Below are 18,095 nucleotides of genomic sequence, written 5' to 3'. Positions count from 1 at the left end.
AACAATGAGCCTCTGAACATGTATGTCACTTTGTGGAAACATAATGATTCATCTCTGGAGTCACATTCAAAAACTTTTAAATTGTTTTCGGAGCCTTCAAGAATACTAATGCCAAGGCAAGTCAGTCAGGCTTCCAATCAATTTTTGCTTACACCAGATACCCCGTTCAGTGTTCCCGTCACTTCTGCCTTCCTCCCAATCCAGCCCTTGTGGGTTCCCCAAGAAAACCACTGGCACCTCACATCATCTCTTTAATACTGTGTAATACAATTTTTTTTCTTTAAAATACAGTCTTTTCTGAGGTAGACAGACCACAACTCCAGAGCATGGGTCAGACAGGAGATAAATATGCCCATGTACAATACATTGCAAAATGAGGTAGAAATGGTTAGTTACACACCTCCTCCCCCAACAAAATCTGGGGGGAGGAAGAAAAGGACCAGTCCAGACCCCCTGCCCCTGGATTCTTTGGTAAACCCTCCCAGACCTCCCCGGACCCAAAACCTGAAATCTTCAACTCTACTCCCGACACTGTCACCTAAAGATGTTTTAGCCCTCCTCCCCACCCAATTCCCCTTGAGGTAGGTGAATCTCTATGTCCCCACTGTATAGATGGGCAGACTTGAGACATCTGGGGGATCTAGGGGGGCAAGGGATAACTTTCCCCATGTGCAAAGTGGGGACCTGGAGGTAAACAGTGGCAAATACAATAATGTAAGGGGGGGGGGGGAGTATCTGGCAAAAGAAAGGATCCCTGAGTCCCCTGGGAGGGGAGGGAGTGGTTAGTGAGAGATCTATAAACATATCTCTGCCAGACAGCCAAGCCTGCAAATCAGAGGTAAATTCCCTGGAGGCTAGTGTCTTTGTGGGAAATCTGTAAAATCAGTGCTATCCATCCACTTCTCCAGAACATAGATTTATTCCCTCTCAGGCCTCCACCAAAAAAAAAAAAAATCTGAGTGGCAACCTACAAATCTCTTCTCTTCCCTGATCCTCCCAAAGTTTTTTTCCTCTGACATGACTAGTCCTGCAGTTACTAAGGAGCCTGGGGGCAGGGCTAGATTTATAGAGAAGGAAAAAAAGAATAAAGGAGGGCAAAAGGGTTAGAAATAAGAGTGGGGGCAGAGACATGGGGAGGAAAGGGAACAGCTGAAATTAAGGAGGGATGATTCCCTCTCCTACACTCACTGGGGCAAGGCCGGGGGCACAGTATCCCCAGGGTCCCACAGACTGTGCCAAGTCTGAATGAAGAACAGGATTGGGGCAGCTAGATCCTAAATGGTCCAGAGCTTCTATCGGCCCAACCCCACCAGGAAGGATCTCAGAGATGGCAAAGCATCCCCTCCAGAACCCTCAGCTTCATCCTAAATGCTTCTAACCTAGCCTGGGAATTGGGGGAGCTGAAGGACCTTTATCATGCTTCCTCTTTGCCCTGTAGCTTGGATGGTCTAGACCATGTCCTAGAATCCTTGCCTCTTCCCTTCCCCTTCTTTCAAGAGCAAACTGGATAGACTTAGGTTAATTTTGGGTTGCTTGATGATCCTTGAGGACCATGGGAATCACTGGCTTCATTTAGAAAGGAGAGGTCCCGGTCAGAGTATCCTTCATCCTGGCATAAAGCTCAGGGAATCCAGAGGACCCAGGATGGTGAGGGGAGGTCAGTGGGGGTAAGTTTGGGGCAGGAATGGAAAAGTAATTGAGGCTCTGCAGACAAGGAAGGGAGAAGATAAGGGTGTGGCAGAGACAGGTTATCAGGAAATAAATCTGAAACTGGGTGCTAATAACTGTCCCTACTCCTCATTCCATAGACCAAGGCACAAACACCTTCCCTCGTTCCCAGCCACACGTGGGTTAGTCAGCACAAGAGGCCTGGGCATCTGGATGTGTGGGAAAGAAAGAAGCATCTGAATTTCTGAGATAAAGGCCTGAGATGGGGGAAAGGGGAAACGACCAGGGAGGTTTTTGGTACAAATAGCCCAAAGCCAACAGGAAGACATCCACCTATGGGACTATCTATTCCCCACCCTGAATCCCCTGTACTTCGAGAGATGGGCAGAGTGGGGAAGATCCTTTGGTTTTGCCTCAGTTCTCTGGAGAAGTGTCCATGACAGAATGAAAACCTACTGGGCGTCCCTGGTATGAATGGGAGCAGAGGGAGGGAGGAAGAAATATATTTCACTTCACCTCCCTCCCATCAGCTCTCTAATTCAGGGCACTCAGATGATGTTTTCCTTATTATTAGAACCAGGACGTCAATCCTCTTCCCATTCCAATTCTGGAAAACTCAACTTTCCTGAACCTTTCTAAGGTCATGCTGAGAACTATTTGCCCAGGAGTTAGGAGCTCCTACTGGCACCATTGCTGCCTCTCACTTCCCACCAACTAAAAACCAAAAACCTTCCAGCGACATCTTGGCACAAATTTACATCCCGGTGATGGATGGGGTCCTAAATCCCAGTAGACAAGACGCATGACTTGAGGATCTTCCCTTCCTAGCCTCCATTCGTTAGAGCCCCTTGAAGTCCTGCCAAACCAATGAGAGCTCTTCCTTCTCCCAGCTCCGGAGATGACCAGCACGCAGAGCTTCGGAATTGGGATAGGGAAGATCGCAGGATGCATAGTAGGATTTGGGTTTTTTGTATTTTTTTCAAATAGCTTTTTCAAAACTCACAACTTTTCTACAGAATCCAGCAGGAGACAGGCAGAGAGATAGGGAGGGGGAGATAGGAGAACATCCAAGATAGAGGGGATTCCGGGCTAAGGAACATCCCCTGCCTTAAATAACCAAATCCAGCAGCTCCCTCCCAAATCCTTATACTTATGGCCTCAGACTTGGAGAGGAAGCCCCAAAAATACATTCAGCTTCTCTTCCAGAAAGAGCTGGGAGTTGGGAGAAGGGCCAGAGTCAAGGAGTTTTTGATACTAGTCCCATTTCCTAAGCCCTTTTTTGGGGAGAAGTTGCTCTCAGCCCCTATAGAGAAGCTAGGGGAGCAGCTTTATTCAAAGACATTCTTTCTGGGGTTTCTTCCTGAGTCATTAAAAAAAAAAAAAGACAGAAAACAGCAACTTCTACAAACCTTACAAAAATAATAGGGAGGTCTAGAATATGAAACACACTACTCCCCCCGCTCAAAAAAAAAAAAAATCCCTCACTTGGGGTATTATTTGGCTTTTTTTTTTAAATTTTTTTTGGCTCCCACAGGCTGGAAGGCAGCCCGGGATAGCAGAGTATCGGTCCCAGGAAGGAGAGGGAAATAAAGAGTATTGAATTATTTCTCCATTCCTGGGATCTTTAACAACAGACAGAGGCTACAGGCCCCTTTGTCTGCTGTTCAGGAACACTGCTCTGGCTATCTGTTAGGGACAGAAAGTCAGAGATGAATAGATATCGAGAAAAGAAGGAGGAGCTATAGAAAGAGATGGCAGTTAACGAGATAGAGGGAAATACACACAGAAAGATGGATGGAACTGGAGAGAGCTAGACAAGAAGAGAAGAGAGAGGCCAGTAAAGATGGAGATGAGATGGGGTAAGAGAGAACAAGACAATCCTCTCCACAAAAAGAGGGACAGATGGAAAGAAAGGCTCCTGGGACCTGAGGTCACTTAGCCCAGGGCTGGGTAATAAATAGTAGAGACCTGAGTATATCGAGCCTTCCCTGGGTGTCCAGGCAGGGCCGAAGCATCCTCCTCACCACGGAAGGAAGCAGCTCACACGGATTCCCCCTCCCCCCCTCCCCACCGCAGACCCCTCCCTGATATCAGTTACAGAGACATCCCAAAGTAGTCGTCGCTCCCTGCTAAGGGGGGCTGGGGGCATCCCCCCCACCCCTCAGTGTCCTGTGCCATACATCTTGTCCCATTCTACGTACAAGTCCAGCTCCTTGGGGGATGCCTGGGGACACACTTTGGCCAAGGCTGCCTCAAAGTCTTTGTAGGAGGGGGCGGGCGGCAGCCCCGGGAGCCCCCCCCCAGCCCCGGCTCTGGCCACGGCCTGCTGGCACAGCTGCACCAGCTCGCCCCCCGAGTATCCCTGGGTGCCCCGCACCAGAGCAGAGAGCTCCCCCTCACTCAGCCCGCACCCCTGCTGGGCCAGCGCCTGCTGGAGGATCTGCCCGCGGGCAGCTGCGTCGGGGAGGGGCACATAGAAGCGGTGAGCAAAGCGCCTCCGGGCAGCCTCATCCAGTGCCCCCGGGCGGGGTGTGGTGCCCACCACCACTACCCCCTCCCCACCAGAGCCACCGCCCCCATCCAGGTAAGCCAGGAGCTGCGCCTGCAGGCTTCCGGAAGCGGGGGCCTCATCCTGGGCAGGCAGAAGGGCTTCCAGCTCGCTGATGACCAGCACGGCGGGCGGACGGCATCGGGCGGCGAAGAAGGCAGCTTGGAGCAGCCGCCCGCCCTCCCCGGCCCCCTGGGCGGCCAGGGCCGCCCCGCTCAAGCGCAGCAGCATGGAGCCCAGCTGGGTGGAGAGGCAGCGGCCCAGAAGGGACTTCCCTGCCCCCCGGGGGCCAAAAAGCAGCAGAGTCCGGGGCGGGCAAGGCCCTCGTGAGTACGTGGCCGGCCTCAGCATGGGCCACACCAGCTCCTCTTCGAGGGCGGCCTTGAGGGGGCCCTGTCCCGCGATGTCGGCCCATTGCACCGGGGGCCCGCAGTCCACCATCTTGCTGGTCACTAGCTCCAGAGCCACAGGGTCCACACCCTTGGGAGGCTCCCCGGGGACAGCAAAGCCCCCCCGAGAGGTTGGGACCAGCCCTCGCTCCGCCGACACCCGTTCGGGGAACTTCTCAAAGGGCTCTGGGTGCGGGGTGTAAGCTGGAGAGCCCAACCCCTTGAGAGAGGGGGCCCCTCCACCGCCATATTTTCCCGACACCTCCTCCCTGGTCCCCGGCAGCTTCCCTGGGAACCCGTTGCCTTGGCATTCGCCATTGTTGTTTGAAGGAGGGTAGGGGGGGCCGTCAGGGATGGGGGGTTTGGCGGGCTCATAGCCACATTTGTGGTATCGGCCTTCCCCACCTTCGTCAAAGGCCTTGCGCTTCAGTGAGATGCTTGGCTCGCTGCCCGGGGCGGGGGGCTGGAAACTGTAGGCTGCGGGCGTGGGAGGGGCATGGGCTGCTGGGGGCAAAGGTGTGGGTGCTGCCAGACCCGAGGAAAGGTAAGAGGTGGGGGGTGGGGGTGGGGGGAGGCCCCCAAATCCAGGCTGAGCCGGGTAGCCCCCTGAGGGGTAGTTGTACAGGGAGCTGGAAGGGCCGTAGCCAGGGGGAGGGGGAGGCTGGAGGAGCCCCGCTGAGGGTGGGGGGGGCAGGGCTGCACTTGCTTGCCCACAGTACCCAGTGGCAAGGTATCCCCCACCATATCCTGGACCATACTCAGGCCCCCCAGAGGGGCCCCCACAGGCATTGCCAGTGTACAGAGGCTCAGGAAGATTCCCGGCTAAAACAGGGGATCCTGCCAGGCCTCCCGGCCCCCCTCCCACGCCCCCACTGACTGCCTTGGCTCCTGGAAGACCCTCATGGAGGGAGGTGACGGGGTATGGGGGCTCCGTCCCGGGTGTCCCAGGCCAGGAGTCCACCTCTCCTTTGGCCCCGTTGATGGCTCCGAAGGCGGCCTCTGCGTAGCCCCCCAGGGCGGGCCTATCATAGGGAGCACTGAGCACGCCCGAGTACTTCTCGGCATAGCGCTTGAGGAGGTTGGAGGCCGTGAGCGTGGAGATGTCATCATGGGCCCAGGCATAATGGCAGCGCTGACGGCCCGCAGCGGGCAGCTCCAGCTTGTGGGCCGGCGACGGAGTGGTGGAAGAGACATCCAGGTGCTGGTCCGGCCACTGGTTGAGGGGCTGGGCATGTTCTGGTGTCCAGTGCATCTTCGACAGAGCTGGGAAAACACAAGAAAGGGATCAGTGAAATCCCGACCCAGGCTTGCCAAGGCTGCCCAGGCCAGTGAGGGCATCAACCAGACTAGGACGGCTGCCAAGTCCTCTCTTTCACGCTCAGGGGGTCAGATTTGCTGACCCTAGCCTCTGTGACCCCAGAGCAGTTACATCCTAGGGGCTCAGCCAGGAGGGGAGGGGTTAATTTATAATCAGCCTCAAGCCCCTACTGCCTTTTTAGGAGCCCCACTCACCTTTGAGGCTCTTACCAAGTTTGGTTTGGTGTGGTTTTAAGCTATTTACTATATTATGGCTTAAATCTGGACATCCCTCTGAGATCCCACAGATTTTAGGTAGAGAGAAAAGGAGTTTCCTGAAGGCTTAAAAATCCTGTGTGCCACCCCTTTTTGGAGGGTCAGTTTGACCAGGCTGATAGGAACCCTGATCCCCTGGGTCCCTTTCCACTATAACACACACGCATGAGTAACAGATACATATTAACACCAGAAGCCAATATGGGAAGCCTGGGGCATCCCTCTAACAGCATCATACACAAGCACCCTATTGGCTATGAGTCAATTCCTCCATCTACACCTGTCCCGCCACTAGGAAGCTGTAAATCACCTCCCGGTTCTGAAACTAGTTTCTTCCTTAAAAAAAAAAAAAAAATGAGAGGGCTGGACTAGGAAATCCCCAAGATCCCTTCTCATTTTAAATTCTAGACCATGAACAATGCACAGGTATATATATATAAAACCCAGAACATTATTTTCAAAAATATAAACACATGTCTATGTCTATATCAAGGCACAAGCCACTACCCATGCACGTGGAAAGAGCAATGGATTTGACATCGGAGGACATGGGTTCAAAACCATATTGTGAGAAGCAGCTAGACGGTGGAATGGATAGAGAATACTGGTCCTGGAGCCAGAGTTCAAATCTGGTCTCTGACACTGAACACTTCCTAGCTGTATGATCCTGGGCAGGTCACTTGCCTTGCAAAACAAAACAAAACCAAAAAAAGGGAAGAAAAAGGGGGGGGGGGGAATGATTCCATATTCTGGTAGATCTTCTCTGAATGACTTTGGCCAAGCTTGTTCACTCTTTTGGTCCTGGGTTTCACAGAATCACAAAATGTCAAATTTGCAAGATGCCACCAAAACCATTTAACCCGCTAGGATCTAAAAAATCTCTTTTGCAACCTATACAACAAATGCTCACCCAGCTTCTGCCTGAAGAGCTTCACTGATGGGGAACTCACCATCTCCAAAGGCACCTATTTCAGAACTGTGCTCATGATTAGAAAGCTTTCCTAATAGCAAGCCTCAGTGTTCTACCTACTGTTCCTAGTACCTTGCCCAAGTAGGGCCCTATCAAGGGGTGCTAGAGACAGTTCCTACCAGCCGGCTTTGGCATTTTTAGTGTGACCATTTACACCTTGGAAATCAGGAACACTGCAATTTGGGGCTTGATTTATTTTTTTGTTGATTGTCTAGATTTAAGAAAGTGATGGAAAAAATGTAAATGATGTGGATTAAATTTAAAAACGTGCAGAGAGCCATTTGCTAAACATTTCATCAGCATGCTTCTGGTAAAAACAGACCCAATTCAGTATTTCTTATAACAGACCTTTAAATGCTTGAAGGTGTGCTCATTTTGGCAACACATATATTAACATTGAAATGATACAGAAAAGATGAGCATGAACCCTGAACAAGGATAATAGGCAGATTTGGGAAAGGTGCTATCCCTTCTAGACAGATGGATGGGTGAACGAATAGAAAAGCAGACTAGACAGATAGACAAATGGATAGATTAGACAGACATAGATTAAACAGATAGACAGACAGACATATGCAAAACATAGATTAGGCAGGCAGGCAAGCAGACAAACAAAAAGATAGATTAGACAGATGGACACACATCAGATGGATCAAATAGATAAATAAATTAGCCAGGCAGACAAATAGATCAGTCAGACAGACAGATTAGTCAAACAGATGTGAGAGAGAGACATACAGACGGAAAGACAGAGCGGCAGAGGGAGACAGACAGAGATAGAGACAGAAGAAGAGAGAGAGTGAGAGAGGAAAGACAGAAAAAGAGAGCTCATCTTTGAGATTCCCCCATGTTTAGCGACCAGGATAGCAATTAGTCAGCAAAGAAGACTGAAAAGGAACAGTCGGAGAGAGAGAGAGAAGAACCTGGAGAGAATAATGTCCAGAAAACTCAGAAGAGAAAGTAGCTAGGAGGAGAAAGAGGGTGGCCAATAGTGTCAAAGGCTGCAGAGAGAGGTCAAGAAGGATGAGGACTGAGAAAAGGCCATTGGATCTGGCAATTAAGAGATCACTAGTAACTTTGGAGAGAGCAGGTTCAGTTGAGTGATGAGGTCAGAGGCCAGATTTGTTGAGAAGTAAATGAGAAGAGAGGAAGTGGAGGTGACAAGTGAAAATATCTTTTTCTAGGAGTTCAGCAGAGAAGGGGAGAAGGAATATAGCACAATAGTTTGAGAATCTAGTAAAGATTTTTGTGTTTTGTGTGTGTGTGTGTGTTTTTTTTTTTTTTTTTAATAATAAGGAAGACTTGGGTCATTTGTGGGCCACAGGAAAGGAATCAGTACAAAACAGCAATACCAGTAACAAAACAACACTGGCTAACATGTATATAGACTTTACAAAGAACTTTAAATATGTTGTCTTATTTGATATAGGGAAAGATTAAAGTTTAGCAAGAGGAGAAAGCTGATTGGGGCGGGGGGAATCCACTAGAGAAGACAGGAGGGGATGGAATCACAAACAGTTACCTGCTATGTCTTTTAAAAAACTGAGTAATTAATTCCCTCAGTGACTATATCAATCAGTCTCTTTAGAAAACTCCCTTTTTTACTCCTCATAGGAATTGTTTCTCATTTGGCCTTCAGAATTTAATTTCTGAGTTTCCCTTTCTACCTGAGTGGATACATGCCCCATAGAAGTGGAGAATTCTGTCTCTCCTCTTTCTCTGAACCCTTACTTTAACTATAAAATAAAAGGTTTGGACTATATTATCTTGAAGTTTCAAATCCAATGAATTCATTTACAAACAAGCATACTGTGAATCTTGGGTAAGTGGTTCCTGACAATTGGCCCCTTATCCTCAAGGTTTTCTGGTAGGCACAGATCCTTGTATCATACTTCATCCTATCAGAAGAGAATGAATTAGAATCGAAGTGATTCAAAACATTCCAATAGACTTGAGATGGAAAACACCATGCCATATCCAGAGAAAGAATTATAAAGACTGAATATGGATCAAAGCATACTATTTTCACCTTTCTTGTTGTTGTTGTGTAGTTTTTTCATTCTTGTGGTTTTTCCTTTTTTGATCTGATTTTTCTTGTGTAGCATGGCAAATATGGAAATATGTTTATAAGAATTGCACATGTTTAATCTATATTGGATTATTTGTTGTCTTGATAAGCAGAAATTTTTGGAGTACAAGGTTTTGCAAAGGTGAATGTTGAAAACTATCTTTGCATGTATTTGGAAAAATCTCTAAATTATTAAACAGATACACAACATACCCAATGGTCTTACTCCTTTAAGATACTGCATTAAGATGAAAAGAGGGCTGGAATTTGGAACTCAAAATTTCTAAAAACGAATTTTATGACTACTTATGCATAATCTATATCTATTGCTTGCCTTCTCTATGAGGGTGAGAGGAAATAAAATACTAAATACAAAAAAATTTTAAATCAATTAATTTTTTAAAAAATGTCATATGAAGTAAGAACAAATATTCTGCTTCAATACTTGAAGATACCATATTTAGATACTATATTTTTTGCTTAAACTGTACTATCATAATTCAGGAAAATACTCCATTCTTAAAGTTGATTTTTTTTTTTACTGTAAAGCATTTGTAATAATGTAAAAATGAGTCTTACCAATGTTCAATAAAAATGATGTCTTGAGAGGTAGCTAGATGGCACAGTGGAGAGAGCACCAGCCCTGGAGCCAGTAGGACCTGAGTTCAAATCCCACCTCAGATACACTAGCTATGTGACCCTAGGCAAGTCACTTACTCCCTCCCTTTCCAAAATAATCATGTTTTAAAAATATAATAGCTTAATGGAAAGAGCACTAGATTTACAGTTGAGATGAGTTCAAATTCTAGCTTAACTACTTAATATTCATCTCTATTTGGGAAGAAGGTCAATGGCATACTCTAGGAATCTGTGCTTAGGCCTCTGCTATTTATTTTTAGCAATGACTTTCTATTGCCAGATGAGGGAATACCTTAAAAAAATTCTTTGTGTCTACTACATGTAAAATTCTCTCTAGATGCCAGAGATTCAAACAGAAAACTAAGTCAGCCTTTGCTCATGGGCAGCTCCCATTCTAATAGAAGGAGACAATACACATGGAACATTTTAGCTGTAAGTCAAATAGCAAACTTGCCCAGGGTCACACAACTTGTGATTATCTGCGGTTGGATTTGAACTCAGGTCTTCTTGAAGGTCTAGTGCTCTGTTTACCCCAGGAAATATGTTCAATGGAGTAAAGATAGTATACAGCACATCCAGATAAGAGGACAAAAGTGTGGTCTGGGAGGTGTTGACATGAAAATATTACAAAGATAGGTAAGGGCTGGGCTTTCATTTTTACCTTCTATTTTAAATATACAAACCCTGCCAAACACTCTGGTTACATATAGTTAACAAAAAACAAAAAACAAAAAACAAAACAAAAAAAAAAAAAAAAGGGGGTTGTCTACAAGGTAAATAAAACTAGTTTTCTGAGTTTTTCACTAAAACATCTGTTTTTAAAGATAAAGTTTTGAATATTAAAAAAAATAGTTGAATATTCTCTTCAAGAAAGAAATAAAAGACATAGGGAAGAGAAAAAAGGTTCTCTTGCTGAACACAAAGAAACTTGCTATATGAGAATTAAAGGTTTTAGGTTCCAAGGCTTTTTCTACTTAGTAGGATATATAAGGAAGAAACCTGAAGCTGAAAAACTTCCAGAGTATTAGCCCCCCAAAATGCCATCAGCCTTTTGTCTCACAGTCAGGGACCAAGTCTTACGTATTTTAGTGTAAAACAACATCCCCGAGATGGCTGCTATGATGTTTGTTCCTCCCCTCCTGCTTTGCCCTCCTTCCCGGATTGAATGAATGAATGAATGAATGACTTCTTCCTTATTCTACCACAGGAGAGTTTATCAGGAGAGAATTGGCTAATACTAACTTGGTCTTGCCAGAGACAATCCCAGCCTGCCCCATTCAAACGTTATACCAACTCTTGGCTTATTTGGAAGACTCAGTGAATATAAACTAGAGACTTGAATCAGAAAAGGTCCCCAGCACTCTCTATGCTGTGCAATCCCCTAGCCTCCTTGGGCCAATTTGTTCATCTGTCAAATGGGTTCATACTCTTTCCAGCACTTCCTTCCCAACAATGTTATTACAAACATGAGCCATTGTGAAATATCTGACTCAGCGCTCATTTTTCAGATGAGAATATTGAGGTTCAGAGAAATGAAATACCTTGTCCAAAGTCATAGAATGAATTATCACCGAGATTATCCTAAAAATAATCCCAAACCTCTAAAACTCTCTGTTCTAGATCATATTGCTAAATCTCTAACTTAATAGACGGACTTTCCCTCTCTGTTAACTACTGTGTTAAATTCTGATTTGGGAGGGAAAAAAAAAACCAAGTTGTGTGGGAAGTGGGAGTTTTTAACCTAGGGTAAATTTTAGGGGGTCTATGAATTTGGATAGAAAAAACTTATATTGTTTTTTCAATCACCTCTACTTAAAATTTAGCATTACCTTGAATTATTTAAAAATGATTCTGAGAAAGGTCCCTAGGTTTCACCAGATGGTCAAAGAGATCCATGACACAAAGAATAAAAACCTCTGACATCGAGAGGAAAAGCTCAAACAGTGCATATTATAAGTTCAAAATTTCATATGCCAGCTGCTTTTTTTCCCTAATGCTAAAATGTTCATGTTTTCTGAAATTAAGTTCATAATAAAAAAGAAAAAATTTAAAAGATTCTATACCCACCATAGCTCCCCTCCCCAATATCTCAGGCTGGGACAAAGGGGGCCTTGGGAGGGATGGATCCTATTGTCCTCTGTCTCCCAATGGAAATCTCATTAATCTATTCACTACAGCCCTGACATGCCTTTTATGGAAGCCTTTTTGTCAACTGCTTAGAATTGGGGGTTGGAGGGAGCTAGCTCACTGGGCAGAACTGGTAGAGAAGTCATTTCCCTATCCCACTTCCTCTTCAAATGCCAACCCTTCACTCAGTTACTTCAAAAAGGGAATAAAAGAGGCCACGAGGAAGAGAAAAAGGTTCTCAAAAAGGAGAGGATAAGAAGCATACGACAGAAAGGGCAAAAAAAGAAAAAAAGAGATGGATGGGGGGAAGGGAAAGGGGAGAGGTTACTTTTGCCTTTGTATCTCTAGTATTTAGCAGTCTTTGGCATATAGTAGGCACTTAATTAATGCTTATTAATTGATTGATTGAAAAAGAGGGAAAAGGACATGAGAATAGGGAATGGGGAAAAGTCTGCCGAATTAACATTGACCTCCCCCCACCAGGTCACCCCTAGTTAACCCTTTTACCTTGCTCCCATCTTAGAATGGGGACCCTTCCTCTCCCCTTTTACCATCCAGTACAGAAAATTCCAGTGTCTCAAAAGGGGTGAGGGAGGACAGACACACATATGCATTGTTAGTGAAGTTGTGAATTGATCCAACCATTCAAGAATATCACCAAAAGTCACTGAAGTGTGCAGACACATAATCCCAAGGGATTAAAGAAAGAGGGAAATGACCCATCTGTATAAAAATACTTATTGCAACATTTTTTTTATCATAAAGAACCAAAATCAAGTGGATGTCTATTAATAAGACAATGGCTGACCAAATTACAGCAAATGAATGTAACAGTGTACTACTGAACGACATGAGTGACTGAGGAACAGAACCAAAAGAAGAATTTCTGCAATGACTGCTATCATAAAGGAAAATGACAGTAAAAGTTCTAGGAATTCTTAACAATGCAATGACCAATCACAGCTCCAGAAAATGATAGTGAATCATGCTTCCTTCCCATCTCTTGCCTGAGAAGTGAGGGACAGACAGGGCAGAATGCAACATACACGTCCAGCATGGCCAATGTGTGGATTTCTTATTTAGGAAGAGTGAAGAGTTATGATAGAAAGTCAGGGGAGGGACATAGTGCCACATATACCCTTAAAAAAAAAAGAAAAAAATCAATAAAGTATTTTAAAATACACAGAAGAATTTAATTCAGAAAGGGACAAAAACAAGGACAATGTTGGAACTACCAAGTTAAATTCTACATATACTTAAAATAGTTACATACAATAGAGATGTCATGATACCATATTTTTAAAAAGGATTAAGGTCTGCGGCTTACATCTGTAAGACCCACATAGAGAAGGTTAGAGGGAATGGTCAGTAAGATGCTGACTGTTTTTTATATAACCCATTCCTGGTCTCTATCAAATCTCCAACCTTATTTCCCTTAGATTCACAGTCTGATTTCTGTGAAACTCTGGTCATAAGAATTAATGCCATAATATTTCGCTTCAGTATCCCACTGTACTCTTCTAGAATGAAGGGAAACTAGGAGGCTTTCATTTTGCAAAGTGAAAAGGCCAAGGAACAAAAGAAGTGATTTGCTTTGTTTAATATAGCAGGTGTAGGTTAGAGATCCCAAAGGCCTCTGTCCCAACTGGATGCTCTTCCTCTAACCAGAGGTACACAGGTAGGGTGAGGAAAGAGGAATCAAAATGAATGGATGAAGAACTAGCGATGTTTGCCTTGGAAAAAGGTACACTTCTTCAGATCCTGAGGTCTTTGATCCTAGCAGATAAGACTAGAAGCAATAGGGGGCAATTAAAGAGGGATAAATTTTGGCTCAATATGAGGAAGAAGTTCCTAACAATGAGAACTGTCCAAAAATTAAATGAGGTTGCCTATTTAACCAGAGACTGAATAACTGTGTCAAGGTTGATGCCAAAAGGATTACTGCATAAGGGAGGAAAATTAGTCTAGATGGTCCCCGAGGGTCCCTTCCAATTTGGGGGAATCATGATTCTATGAAATAAGAGTTCAATTTCAGATGGAAGATCAAGTGAGGTAGCCAATCTGGAACAATGAGGCCTTTGCCCCTAACTAAAATTGTCCTTCATCCCTTTTCAATCCATGAAATGGGTCTGTTTCTGATGTCCACCCTCTCGCTTAGGGGTAGACTTCTGGGTCTTTGGGGACCTTGAACTGAAGGAAAGGGGGATGGAGCTTAAAGGGGAGGATGTGTGGTGATCTTGCTACTGAGTTAGGGGCAAACAGTTCAAAGTGAGAGGAGTCAGCTGGTCAGTTCTGCTTATTGTTTTATGGGTGAATAGCTATGTACCTTTGGGCAAATTGTATAATTTCTCAGTGCCCTAGTTTCACCATCTGTGAAAGTCAACTGACACCACAGGTCTTTATGGCCCCTCTGGGACCAGGAAATAATGCTACGAGGCAAATAATCCTTCCTCCCTCATGTCCAGTCTGACCAGATGAATGGGCTGAAGCCATTTGCCTCTCTGGCCTCCGCTCATGCTATTTTCCCCATGGGACATGAATTTTCTCCCTCTTTCTCAGAGTCTATAGAAATCTCAACCCAATCTTCAAGGCCTTGTCCAAATCCCACTGCCTCCGGTGATCTCTCCCGCCTGACCATACTAAATCATTTATTTCATCCTTGTCTTCTCTTCCAACTCACAGACTTTGGAGCTGGAAAGGAACCTAAAGGTTCAAGTCCAAACTGAATGTTCTTCAGAAGAGGAAACTGAGGGATTCTTTGCACATATTCCTGTAACTAGAAACGTGCAAGGTGGAAGTCAAATTCAGGACCCTTGTCTCCAAGCTCAAGTCTTTCCCCTACAGCACAAGGTCTCAGTCATCTCTCATCAGACCACAAAATCTCTGCTTCTCAGTAGCCTACTGAGTTAGGCGTGTAAAAGTGGCCTATATACACTTATCAGTCCATTCTCTCCTATACTGAACAAACTACCCTGTCCCCTTCTCCCCATCCTATCCTATGGCAAATGACTATCAAAGCAAAGAGGAATGGGGAGAGACCCCAAGGAAGTAAAAAGAGACCCAAGCACTGAGGATCCCAATAGGATCCTCAGGGAGATTAAAGATATGAATTTAGGATTGCACATGTATAACCTATATTATATGCTTGCCTTCTTCGGGGGAGGGAGGGAATGGGGAAGGGAAGAGGGAGAAAAAAATGAAAATCAAAAAACTATAAAAGCAAACCTTGACACAAATAACTCAAATTATGGCTAAGGCCCTTAAAATTCATAGAAATAGCAAAGCCTCTACTAAAAGTAAACCTTGAAAAATTAAAATTAAAAGAATGTTTTAAAAATTTTAATTAAAAAAAAAGACATTCAAAACTACATGTATACAGAGAGAAAAAGAAAGAATTAGGTGTAGCCTGGCAGAGCCCTGTAATAATCAAATCAAAGGAGCTAGATGATATGTTAGATAGGGTGCTGGAACTGAGGTGAGAAAGATCTGAGTCCAAATGTAACCTCAGAAACATTCTAGTTGTGTGACCTTAGGTGAATTTCTATTGGTCTCTATTTCCTCAACTATAGAATAGGGAAAATAGGAACTATGTCGGGGTTTGAGGGAAGATGAAATTAGTGATATATATTCTTCAAGGATTTTGCCAACTTATCAATACCAGTTCTGAGGATGACAATAACATTTTGAGTGGTGAGTGAAGAGCAGAGATGATAGAATGAAGGGACTCAGTGGAGGAAGAGTTCTACAAGAAAAGCAGGTGTACTTTTTTGTTTGTTTGCTTTTTTTTTCTCATGTTTTTCCCCCTTTTAGTCTGATTTTAAATTTTTTTGCAACATGACAAATATGGAAATATGTTTAAAAGGATTGCACATATTTATCCTATGTAAGATTTCTTGCTGTCTTGGGGAGGGATGGATATAAGAGGGAGAGAAAAATTTGGAACACAAAGTCTCACAAAAATGAATGTTGAAAACTATTTTTACATGTATTTGGAAAAATAAAATATGATTGAGAATTTTTTAAAAATGAAAGAGGAACAAGTGAAGCAGAATAGGGAAAGTGAGAAGGAGCAGAGCAGGAACTAAGAAAAAAGGAAAGGTTTACAAATGGCTGCTTGGGGGAAAGTACCTGGGCACCAGAGGAGTGGAAGCTCCATTACCAGGAGACACCACCTCTGCCCCTTGTATGTGTTACCTTTAAATATGCAGGGTTTAAGGAAGGAGTTCTTGGGATGAGGAAAGTTTGTGGTTCAAATAGAAATGTAGACTTATTAACACTGATATGGATGACAGATCCCCTAACCTCCTACTCATTACCCACTTCTTCCCCAAGAAAACTAGGCAACAATCCAATGAGACAGTGTTATCATTGTATGTATTTTATAGATAGGGAAATTGAGGCTCCAAGAAGCTGAATATCTGAGGCAGCATTTGAATTCAGGGCTTCCTAATTCCCCCCACTCTGCCACAGAGCTGCCTCACTGGGCCACACCTCATTTGTGCTTATTAGTCCATCTGCCAATTCCTTCTGCCCCCTGTTCCTCCCTTCCACCTGTCTCCCCTCCCCTCATGATACTGACAAAGGGAAGGGATGGAATTCCCATCAAATCCCTGATCTCTACACATGGTAAAAACATCACTATGAGTCCGATCCTGTTTCCTCGTGGACAGTGGGGCCCACTTGACCTGCCCTCTCTCCTCTCCCACATCAGGGAGAGAAGCAGCTCCGGCTGCTCGTATGTCAAAAGCCAAACAGCAGGAGGTCAACATGAGAGCCGTCTGACCCCAAAACTGCCTCCATCTGGACTGTATGTGAGGGGGTGCTTCTAAGCAATGGAGAAGTCCCTTCTCCGTCCCCTCGGTCAGGGCCACAGCTGAGCTGTGTCCATCTGTTAGCCTGTAACTGAGTAGTCTCAAGTAGATGGGGGCAGGTATGGACAAATGGTGGCAAAAGAATGTAATAGAATACTAACATCAGGAAGGCTTCATGACCTGACACAAAGTAAAGCAAGCAGAGCCAAGGGGAAAAACATGACAATGGCAACAATGGGAAAAGAAAGAATAACTACAGAACAAATGACTATTAATGCTGCAGAATGGCACAGAATAAGCTTGGCCCCAAAGAAGAGACGGGGAAAGACATCTCCATATTACTCTTTTATAGAAATGGAGGGTGGGGGTCCACAGGTACAGAACAGGGCATACAATTTTTTTCCATGTATTAATTAGTTTTGCTCAATGTTTTGGTTTTTTTTTTCCCTTAAAAAAATATCTTGTTATATGGGATGACTCTCTAGGAAAAGAAGAGGTAATGCTGCTACAAGAAGAAATCTATGCAGTGCAAAAATAAAATACAGCAATAAAAACCAAAGAAGAAGGGTGGGGAAAATGGGCAGCTTCCTTCAGCAGGAAGAAGCTGCCCAGGCCAGAACTCTTCAAATATGGAAGGGGTATGATGATTTCCCCAGGCTCCCAGGCTAATCTGGAACAGAGGAGCAGAATACTATTTGTTCCCAATCTCAATTCATACTCAACTCTGCCAGAAAAACTAGCCTGTTCTTCTACAGTGAATAATCCCCCCCAAAAAAATGCACATTAAAAAAATAATTCCTACATATCATGTTATAATTATTTGGCTAATACCATGATGTAGTGAATTAAAAGTTTGAAAAACCTGAATTCTAATCTAATTCTCTAACACAGGTCTGACACAGGTCCATTTAGAAGAATACCAGATTTGGAGTTAGAGGGTCTAACTCCCCCCTAGAGGGTCTAGGTTCTCTGTCACTTATATCTGAGTTACTTTGAGCAAATCACTTACTTTATTAAGGGTCTTAGTCATCTCAGTAATCTTCAAGATCCATTCCAGTTCTAAATTTATGAGCCCCATTGTCTTCTTTGGGTCTCAGTTTCTCCATCTGTTGGTCTATGATTCCCCTTCATTCTATGTGTCTAGATCAAATATTCCCTCTAAATTGTCACCTATGAAGGAGAAAACTAGACTGAGTTTCAACACTCCCCCAAAAGTGGCTCCTGCTCATTTGGGGTTTTGAGGGACAATCCTGGCCAATCATAGTTTCAACACATCTCTACAGATGATCAGTCTACAAATATT

The 18,095-nt window shown here is 44.5% G+C and overlaps 1 protein-coding gene and 1 non-coding gene across 2 annotated transcripts in view; one reads left to right on the top strand and one right to left on the bottom strand.

Annotated features, from left to right (window-relative positions):
- Positions 1 to 1,787: 1,787 nt before the first annotated feature.
- FIGNL2 (fidgetin like 2) overlaps positions 1,788 to 18,095 on the bottom strand; it is a 48,576-nt gene continuing 32,268 nt past the window's right edge. The window contains exon 2 of the mRNA XM_031937851.1: positions 1,788 to 5,868. Within this exon, the coding sequence (XP_031793711.1) occupies positions 3,830 to 5,857 (2,028 nt within the window). The 5' untranslated portion in view covers positions 5,858 to 5,868 and the 3' untranslated portion in view covers positions 1,788 to 3,829. The remainder of the gene's footprint in view (positions 5,869 to 18,095) is intronic.
- Positions 7,514 to 7,620, top strand: LOC111721208. Its single transcript, XR_002770526.1, has one exon. It is a non-coding gene; the product is annotated as a U6 spliceosomal RNA (small nuclear RNA).

This window comes from Sarcophilus harrisii, chromosome 5 (assembly GCF_902635505.1).
Source record: "Sarcophilus harrisii chromosome 5, mSarHar1.11, whole genome shotgun sequence".
Taxonomy (NCBI): Eukaryota; Metazoa; Chordata; class Mammalia; order Dasyuromorphia; family Dasyuridae; genus Sarcophilus; species Sarcophilus harrisii.
Note: the sequence above shows the minus strand (reverse complement) of the source record. Positions and strands in the feature narration are given on the sequence as shown.